The sequence below is a fragment of the Syngnathoides biaculeatus genome, chromosome 5, assembly GCF_019802595.1.
Source record: "Syngnathoides biaculeatus isolate LvHL_M chromosome 5, ASM1980259v1, whole genome shotgun sequence".
Lineage (NCBI taxonomy): Eukaryota > Metazoa > Chordata > Actinopteri > Syngnathiformes > Syngnathidae > Syngnathoides > Syngnathoides biaculeatus.
This window is the reverse complement of record NC_084644.1, coordinates 11,247,514-11,258,034: the sequence shown is the minus strand read 5'-3', so window position 1 is coordinate 11,258,034 and position 10,521 is coordinate 11,247,514. Positions and strand designations below refer to the sequence as shown.

Below are 10,521 nucleotides of genomic sequence, written 5' to 3'. Positions count from 1 at the left end.
GTGTATCAACTTCTGTGATTTTTTTTTTGGTGAAATCTGTACCAAAATTTCAAACTGTCCTGGCAAAAATAATAACATTGAGAAATTACAAGCATTTTAGTGTTACCAAACAACAATAGTTGGAGAAACCCATTACCCTTGATTTTTGATTCCAAAATTAGTTCATAAATTTTAATGTTTAGATATGATGAGGCAGTTAAAGATTTTCATCGTTCGTAGCCATAACGGCCCTTTGAGGGAAACTGCAAGTACCGTAATTCCTGGCCTATAAGCCGCGACTTTTTTCATATGCTTTCAACCCTGCCGTTTATGCAGTGAAGCGGCTAATTTGTGCATTTTTTTCTAATGACCACAAGGGGGCACTTGAGCGCAAAAGGTAAGAGTGAGACCGGTGGAATGTATGTGCCGAGGAAGTAACTTTTACCGGTCCGGCCCTGTTACCACTGCGCTAATGTTTTACTGCCGTGTCTTAGTGATTTTTACCAGTATGTTTTTTTTTAACCAACCCTGTTACCGTTAGTGCGGCACTATCGTTTGGGATAGCACAGCGGCACTAGCGTTAGCGTTACTCTGTGTACCGTCTTTTCCTTTCAGCTTGTCCCGTTAGGGGTCGCCACAGCATGTCATCTTTTTCCATCTAAGTCTCTCTCGGGAATTTTCTTCTCTAACACCCATTTGTCTTCATGTCCTCCCTCACTACATCCATCAACCTTTTCTTTGGTCTTCCTCTCGCTCTTTTGCCTGGCAGCTCCATCCTCAGCACCCTTCGACCAATATACTCACTAGCGGAGACTCTTCTGTCACATAGAACACCAGACACCGTCCGCCAACTGTTCCACCTAGCTTGGACCCGTTTCTGTCAAGATCCTGCCGCTCCAGCCCGGGCTGTGCGGGTGTCCGCGCGGTTGCGCTGATTGGGAGGCGCACACCTGCGGCTCATGCGGGCTGATTTATCCTGTGTATTTATATGACCCCGATGACGACTGGTCGGCGCCAGTTCGTTGAGCTTCATGTCCCGTTCGAGTACTCCCGTATCCCTGATCGACAACCCGTGTGTACCGACCTTCGCCTGTTCTCCGACCAACCCCGTAAGCCTGACTCCTTTGACACTTCCGCCTGCTTTGATCGTTCTCCCGTGTACCGACTCCTGCCTGCCCGCTCACCTGCTCTCTTCGCCCGACGTCCCAACTACCGCTGCTGCACCTGACTGCCTGCCCGATCCCCGACCACGAAATAATAAACGTTTCCCCCCGAACTACCTTGCATCGTCCGAGTCCTGCATTTGGGTCCTACTCCCGTTCCGATGGGACGTGACAGTTTCTTCACTTCTTTACCACACTCTACCCTCTTTCTCTGTAAATATCTCGTGTTTCAATGTGGTTTTCAACGCGGGCACTTGGGGCTTTTGCAGCTTTTGGCAGCTGTGGCGTATGTATTGACACCCCTGCTCTATATGAATGATACGCATGATGTGCCGCGACGGTACTTGCAGTACACAAATTTGCAACATGACTGCATGTACGTGTCATGCGTTACATGAACTACATGATGTCATGTTGTTACACGTGTTATACTGGTTACCCGTGTTACCCGCTCGATGGGAAGTTACAGACCTTGCATAGCATTACTCTGCGTTGCACAAATTATGGAATTTACATGGCGGAACAACGCGTAAGGGTGCATAGCGTTACATAACATTAGACGCAAATGGAAAATGTCATTTCAGCCCCCCCCAAAAATGGTCAACTGGATTCTCAGATGAAGAAACTGTTGCCCGTGAGAACATTGCAACAAGATGTGTTTTATGAAATCCTGAGGGTGTCTTTTCTTATGTATTTGCATATCAACACACGCACACAGCATATAGAGCAGCAATCACTTGGTTGAAGTAATATAATAGTGCTCATATGCAAACTTACATTGCACAAAGCATCTGGCAGGTTCACACGCTCCTTTCAGAACACGCGCAAACACACACACACACACAAACGTACAAGGCTGGCATTCTTTGTACGTGTTCTCCTGTGAACGTCTGAGGAATGAAGGGGTTAAAACACCCTATTGTCGCCATTGCTTCCCAGGGTGCTACTGCTGAGTTTTTTTTTGTGTGTGTGGGGGTGCTAGTGAGTGGCGGGCGAGGTGCCCTTGTGTCCCTTCGGATAAATGAAGAAGGGGACGGGGGTCTGGATGGGGGGAGTGTAAGGAACATTTTAGTCAAGAAGAAGAAAAGACTTTTGTAGTGTGAAGGAAACAAACACAACAGTTAATCACACACGTACACACATACGTGCACACGAATACAAAGTAGAGGCTGTGAGTTGAAACAAGTAAAGTGGTCGGGGCTGCCATGGCAACAATTTGGCATCACATGACCAATGGAGCACAACAGACAGAGCGGGGGAGGGCCTGGGAGACACACAATTAATTGCAGATTTTTTTAGGTTTTTTATAAATGAGTTTTTACAGTCTAAATTTAGAGTTGAACGCCCTCAGCGTAGTACCACGTTGTGCCACAGCACGCCGAGCAGCGCTGAGCTCTATGAGAACGGATGCAGAATAATTTACAGCAAGAAGAAGAGGCAGAGAAGGTCCACAAATCGTTCCAATAATCGTCATCTTTCCCCCAAGAAGAATATATGCCAAAAGTTGGCGGCACGGTGGACCAGCTGGTAAATTGTTGGCCTCACAGTTCTGAGGTCCCGGGTTCAATCCCGGACGCACCTGTGTGGAGTTTTCATGTTCTCCCCGTGCCTGCGTAGGTTTCCTCCGGGCACTCCGGTTTCCTCCCACATCCCAAAAACGTGCAACATTGATTGGACACCCTAAATTGTGTAACTGTTTGTCTCTCTGTGCCCTGCGATTGGCTGGCAACCAGTTTAGGGTGTACCCCTCCTCCTGCCCGTTGACAGCTGCGATAGATTCCGGCACTCCCCGTGACTCTGGTGAGGATAAGCGGCGAAGAAAATGAATGGAATATATGCCCAAGAGTACTGTTTGTATGTGTTGCTACTTCGTGTGTGTGTGTTGAAGTAGCAATTATTTGGAGGTATACAATTACAGAAATGTTTGTGCTACTCTTGGTTATCCCGTCTACGGCGTTTCAGAATATAAGTCAGCGTTTAGCATTATTTAATTGCGCAATTTTGAACTCCCTCTTGTTGCATGCTGTGATGAGATGAAGAGACACTGAGATGTTGAGAAACTGGGATGATGGATGAGATGATGACACCTCGACAGGATGAAAAGGTACTAAGAATCTGAGAAGCGGTGATATTGAGATTATCAAATAATATTAGTATAGTATTCAGATAATGGGACCCTGAGAAGATGACTGCGTAAATGTATTTTGCATACATGCATGCATGACTTGGGCATTCATGCATGCCTGCATAGCGCATATATAAGTGTGCGCACGCGCATCTGTGTGTGTGTGTGTGGGGGGGGGGCAGCCAATCACAGAGCTTACTCCTTCAAACTAACGACATCATTCCACCACATTCCCAACCAATCACTAGCTGACTAAATGCCGGCAGAGCACAAAAAAAGGATCTTGACATGCTGCGCGCGCACACACAGAATTTGGCTAGTATAATTTCATTAATATAGTGTATGCGGGTATTTCTACAATAACACATAAATACAATCAAGACACGTAGGAGCATTTTCCATCCCTTGGGATGAAAGTCAGCAAAGGCCCAAATGAAAATGATGCTGAATGATTATTGTTCGGTGTGCCATGTGTCACATTCCGCCCAACTCAATCTGCAAAGAAAACAGTAAATGTTTACATTATTTGTGTGTGCGCTCAATCCTGAATTCGTCGACGTGTATTTTATTATACAAAAACTGTATTGATAGTATTTATGACACACATTTAATCCAGTCACAGCCCTGGTGTGTTTTAGGTGTGCGAGAGCCACCTACTGGACAGTACGTCAAATTGCACATTGATGCCGTTTAATCATTTCTTCATCTCTATGAATTAGCATGTTGGTAATATTATTAATCTACAAGAAACTAATTAAAAAACAATTCAACTTCAGTGCTGTATATTCGCTTACGATTACAGTACATGCTACAAAGATGTTCTCCGACTTTGATGCGCCCTACTTTATTAATTTTCGCTGAAAGAAAAGACGTTTTATTTGTTGGGTTCTTGAAATATGTTTAGTTGTGTCAAATTGATACAATGATATAAAAAAGTGATATTATATTACGTGAACGAAGGAGAAGATTTATCGACCAAGAGTGAGCCATCACGATTTCCTTGAGCATATCTTTGGTTGCACACTGCAGCTTCGGGTTAGCCGGCTGAGGTGTTAGCATCGTTACGAATTTACTTAAATAAATACATGATAATGTTGACTCTGATTAAGTAGTTATGGCGAGACGACGTTTTTAAAAGTTAACTATCAAGAACCGAACTGCGAGATACAACCGTGAAGTTTCTGCGTGCTTATGACGTGCATCGACTGGCTTGTTAGCCGCGAGTTTGGCTAACGATGTTCGCAGAGCTCAACAGCATCTTGAACGTGAGCCCGGACCACTTCGGCACGGTAAGAAACAGACTTGTAACTAAATCACATTTGTGCAAGTGACTAAGTAAGACTAAAGTTTTAATCTTACCGATAGCAATTTACTGTGTGAACAAAGAATTAATGAAGGTGTTCCTCAAAAGACATGCACTAGCTTTATTCACCCCTCCAAAACAAATAACTATATTCAATATTAACGGAAGTTCACAGTCAAATAAAACACTACACTTCAAAATACAGTTTAAAAACAAATCACATCCTTAAATAATGATAACTTTACAATGTACATGCACATGTGTGTGTGTGTTTCTTTCGGCTTGTCCCTTTCGGGGTCACCACAGCGTGTCATCTCAGATGAACGCATATATATGTTTGGCACAATTTTTACGCCGGATGCCTTCCTGAAACAGGTTGAAAATGTTAAATGAGACTGTAGTAAAAGTTAAATACAACCGAATTTAACAAATCTACTGCACTTGTTTAAAAATACTGTACGTTTAACCCGCTGTAACATAATACTCTACACCAGGGGTGTCAAACACACTTCTCTCGAGGGCCACGTTGTAGTTCAGGTTTCCCTCAGAGGGCCGTTTTAACTGTGAAACATTAAAAATGTTTAATCGTCTCATCATGTTTACGTAATCAAATTATGAGCCAGAATCCAAATCTGAAATCAAGGGTAATGTGTTTTTCACCTATTCAAAAATGCTTGTAATATCTCAACTTGATCATTTATGATATATGACTATTTGAAATTTTGGTACAGATTTTTGCGAGAATCATGGAAATGGAAACTCTAGATTTGGCTTTGCGGGCCACATAAAATCATGTGGCGGGCTGGATCTGGCCCTCGGGCCTTGAGTTTGACACCTGTAATCTACGCTGTTTGAAAATTGACACTCCACTAACACTGCCTTGATACAGGAAGATTAAAAACTATTTTGATAATGATTAAAATGGGTAGCACATAAGAGAATTGCACTTTATTTCCAAGACAAACTTTAAAAGAAATTAAACATAACTGTAATTTACTAAAAGTGGGCAGCAAATAAACTTTAGGCCTGGTACACACTTTAAGGTTATTCCACTCTGTAGTTTCCTAATCGGGCTCATCTTGACCCATCATTCCTTCTTTACGTGCACAAAAAAAGGGGGAAACAAAAGTAATCCAGGATGCAGGTGGTTTGTTGGAAGAAAACTGCAAAAATGATGTAAATAAAATTGTTTCCACATTGCATGGGCACAGCAAATCTGGGCCAATGAACAAAAATACAAAGAAAATGATGAGGATTGCGGATAATGATGGATGTTGATGATGATGGTCAAAAAACTATTTCGCCCAACCGTCCACATTTCCACTGTCCGTCTCACTTCTGTTCTTCTTCCGGTTCATTACGTCATCACAACGTATCAAACCTCAAATCCTCATTTTAAATATCACAGAATGCAATATCATCATCATCCGCAGCATACATAAAATAAACAATTTGTGAATACTCGACATTACATCATTAAAATTTAGCTGAAACTAGCCAGAAATTATTCAATTGTTAAAATGACAAAGCAAACGCTGCGTCGTCTCATTATAGAGCTGATGCTTGATCGTCTGGGCCACATTTAAGGGGAAAAGTCATAGTTTGGGGTTTACGTTTATCTTTTGCAATGCTCGTCCTGCAACCTTTCTGACACGCATCACAAAATAATGAAAGCTGCTTTTTGTCAGGGCGAGTTTGTGCTGCTGTCCGACAGGGGGAGTGATGCCTCCTTCCTCATGCACCACTTCCTCGGATTCTACCTCAGAGGTGAACATGACACAAACATACATACATAATATGCAACAATGTGAATAACATGACATCAGTGAAAACAACCAGACTAGACATGTGAATAAAAAGCCTCATAACAATGATAATGCAGTAAAGTGTTTTGTTATATTTTGTTTCAGCGGGCTGCCAAGTTTGCTTTATTGGTCTGGCGCAGTCGTTAAGTCACTACAGTGCAGTCAGCCAAAGACTGGTACTACTACACACCAGCACACACTTGTTTTGAATTTGATTTGATTTCTTAAATATGTTAAAAAAAATAAAATCAACTCTCAAGTGACCCCTGTCTAATAAGGTCCAATAAAAAACAAATGAAATCTGCCTTTACAAAGATGGATGGCGTTAAATGATGGCATTACAAAATGTACGACTCACACAGGCGGGACGGTGGGGTAACTGGAAAGCGTTGGCCTCACAATTCTGAGGGCCTGGGTTCAATCCCAGCCCTCCCCGTGTGGGTTTTCTCCGGGCACTCCGGTTTCCTCCCACATCCCAAAAACGTGCAACATTAATTAGAGACTAAATTGCCCCTAGGTGTTATCGTGAGTGCTGCTGTTTTCCTTTATGTGCCCTGCGATTGGGTGGAAACCAGTTCAGGGCGTACCCTGCCACCTCCCCGTTAACAGCTGGGATAGGCTCCAGCACTCCCCGTGACCCTTGTGAGGATAAGCGGCTAAGAAAATGGATGGATGGGTGTTTTTTGTCCTCTGCAACATATATTAGTTTTACTACTTCTAATTTTTCATATTTTGCTCCTTGTTATAAAACAACAATTTGTTGGACGTGTATTCAAATTTTTAGGTCAAGTTAGGTTAATCTGTAAAGGTTATAGTTTAATAATGATAATATTCACATTTTGATTGACAAAAATTGAACCATATGTTAATTATCGTGCTGTATTTATCTGCTCATTTGTTCAACATGTAATTAACAGGGTAATAAAATAAACTAACCAAAATATTAGAAACAGCTCTTTAGTACGATGCCAAAAGATAATATTCATATTTTGTACGTGGTGCGTGTCGAGGGCGTGAGTCTTTCTCAGGCGAAGGAGAAAGGTCAGCTGGTGTTCCTGGAAGGACTCAACGAATCCTTGGCCATTCTTAATCCTGACGGTGTGAGCACAGGAAGTGAGGCCATGGATTTCCTCAGGTAAAATCTTGTGATGTATTTTTCACAAAAATCAAATTTCAGCAGTCTCTCCTTTTAGTTTTGAAAGAAATGAAATTGACAGTATGCAAAACATGTTTGGAATTTTTTTCCCCCATTTTCTTTGTTTCTTTTTAAACGAATTACCTTTTAAAACAATTTTTGCCCCAGCATGATTTCACTCCTGAAGGTTCTGAGCAGAAACTCTTAATTAATGAATGTATTTGATTTGCACTTCTTCGGTTAGGAATCCCGGAGCAGGCCTGCGAGGTCTCTTCCACTTTGTGCACTCCAGCGTCAATCATTCCCGCGGCACAGAGGTTGGGGCAGGCAACGCCGGGCGCAGGCCGCCCGTGCTGCTGGTGGACGACGTGAGCGTGCTGCTGAGTCTTGGGGTCAGCGTGGACGCCGTGCTGGACTTCAGCCATTACTGCCGCGCCACAGTCTGCTCGCAACTGAAGGTGAGTTGATTGTCCCCCCGCAGGAGGAGATTCCGGATGCGAGCTTGACTTGACTTTGGCGGCAGGGCAACGTGGTGATGCTGCTGCGCTGCAACAGAGAAGAAGACGACTACGAGGATGTAGGAAGTGACGGAGGGTTGGAGAGGCTGCGGAGGGGTTTGTCTCACCAGTATAGTCTCGCTCTTCACGTACAAGGTCTCCCGACGGGATACTGCAGGGACATCCACGGCCAGGTCAGTCATTGATACATCACAGCCAGTCAAATCAGTCCACAGATACTATGCAAATACAGCGGACCCCCATTTAAATAAAAGTAATTGGCGCCTGGTCAAAAAGGTTTATCATTACGTCCCAATGCTACAAGATGGTGGAAAAGCACTCATTTTCTGTACTGTCTTTCAACACAGCGACTTGGCAACAAGACACCTCACGATGGGTGCAAAGTCCTACTTTTGTCTAAATGAAGCTCCTTAACTCACTTCAACCTGGTTCCTTTGCACCATGTAGTCACACAATGGCGTAGAAAGGCTACCATAGCCTCCGGGCTACAGAGCACACCCGATTATAAGCCTCACCCAGTACATTTTTAAAGGAAATACCATTTGATACATCATAAGCCGCACCTGTGTAAAAGCCGCAAGTGCCCACATTGAACCACGAGATATTGACAAAGAAAGACGGTACACAGAAAGAGTTTTCAAAGTTTTCATACCTTAGCTTAGCTTAATGTAGCAACAACATGTTAGCATGAACAGGGCTGGTTTAAAAAAAAAAAAAAAAAAAACAGCCGCGGCAGCTACACAGAAGCAACATGGTAGCACACCACTAACAGAGCTGGTTAAAAAAAAAAAACGCGGCAGAAACACACTAGCGCGGTGCTAACGCTAGCATGGCGCTAACAGGGCCGGTTAAAAAAACAGACTGATAAAAATCACTGAGATACGGCAGTAACACAGCAGCAACATGCTAGCACAGTGCTAACAGGGCCAGTTAAAAAGAAAAAACACTGGTAAAAATCACTGAGACACGGCAGTAACACAGCAGCAACATGCTATTCACAGCATTAATGTTAGCACAGCGCTAACAAGGCCGGTTTAAAAAACAAACAAACAAACATACCGGTAAAAGTCACTTCCTCGGCACATATATTCCACTGGCCTCACTCTTACCTTTTCCGCTCCAGTGCCCCCTTGCGGCCATTAGGAAAAAAATGTACACATAAGCCGCATCACCGCATGAACCGCAGGGTTGAAAGCGTGTGAAAAAAGTTGCGGCTTATAGGGCGGCAATTACGGTCCTTTTGCCTGAATGAAGAGGTTTAAGTCACCTGAACATAGGTCCTTGGCACCAAGATGTCACCCGATGGTGGCAAACAACTGTGGAAATATTAAAATGGCTCTTTGGATACTGTATTTACTGTAAATCGTAAATATCCATAAGTATGTGTGTGTGTGTGTGTTCAGGTGGAAGTGTGCGACAGGAGGAGACGAGCGGACGGTCAGCAGAAGAAAATGACCTTTCAGTATAAAGTCCATGACAGAGGAGCCTCCTTCTTCGCTCCGGGGACATCCAGCGCTGTTCTGTAGTCTCGGCACATCAACGTATTCCTCGTGTGTGATGAGAAAGAGGAAATATGACGGATGATGTTGGCCAGAGAAGCAGGCAGGACAGATGATGGGTTTTACTGCACATCTCAATCTTATGGAATGTTTATAAGGATTTTTGAAAACAACTATTTGGGGGAAGATTCAGAGGCACCTTATAGTGTTATTGACAAAAAAGTAATAAACAATATAAATGGCATTTAATTCAATCTGTGTAATGCATCTGAAATATGAGGGTCACAATACATGTTTGAATCGGAAACTATTTTTTTGTAGTTTTACTACCCACTGTGCTAATTAAAAAAAAAAGTTATTAAAGCTAACTACATTTTTTTGTACATTTTGTTTTTCATTATCCCCTTTTTCTGCTTTTACCAGTGTTTATTTTGTATGATTTTTTTTTTTTTTTAAATATATAGAAAATCACTGTGGAGGCACAGTGGAGCAGCTGGTAAAAGCATTGGCCTCACAGTTTGAGATCCCGGGTTCAATTCCAGACCCGCCTGTGTGGAGTTTGCACGTTGTCCCTGTGCCTGCGTGGGTTTCCTCCCATGTCCCAAAAACATGCAACATTAAATGGACACTCTAAATTGTCCCTAGGTGTGATTGTGAGTACGGCTGTTTGTCTCGATTTGCCCTGCGATTGCCTGGCAACCAGTTCAAGGTGTACCCTGCCTCCTGCCCGCTGAAAGCTGGGATAAGCTTCAGCACTCCCTGCGACTCTTTTGAGGATAAGTGGCAAAGGAAATGGATGGATGGATGAAAATGATTTTAATTTCTCAACATGGTGTGTTGGGTTTCTTGGCAGCTACAATTATAAAAAAAGATATTCGACTCAGTGGAACGAATCCTTATATGTGAATTTCACTTTTTGAATTGAACTAATAACCACAACAGTGTTGAAATTAAGTTTTCATTGAGTTGGCATCACCGTCCAACTTGTTCAAAA

At 43.0% G+C, this 10,521-nt stretch overlaps 1 protein-coding gene across 1 annotated transcript; it reads left to right on the top strand.

Moving 5' to 3' along the window:
- Nucleotides 1-3,969: 3,969 nt before the first annotated feature.
- Nucleotides 3,970-9,895, top strand: elp6 (elongator acetyltransferase complex subunit 6). The gene is made up of 7 exons (XM_061821199.1): nucleotides 3,970-4,556; nucleotides 6,259-6,337; nucleotides 6,481-6,551; nucleotides 7,386-7,510; nucleotides 7,755-7,968; nucleotides 8,034-8,201; nucleotides 9,432-9,895. The coding sequence occupies exons 1-7, from the start codon at nucleotides 4,503-4,505 to the stop codon at nucleotides 9,552-9,554; spliced, it is 834 nt and encodes a 277-aa protein (XP_061677183.1). The 5' UTR covers nucleotides 3,970-4,502; the 3' UTR covers nucleotides 9,555-9,895.
- The last annotated feature ends 626 nt before the right edge of the window (nucleotides 9,896-10,521 follow it).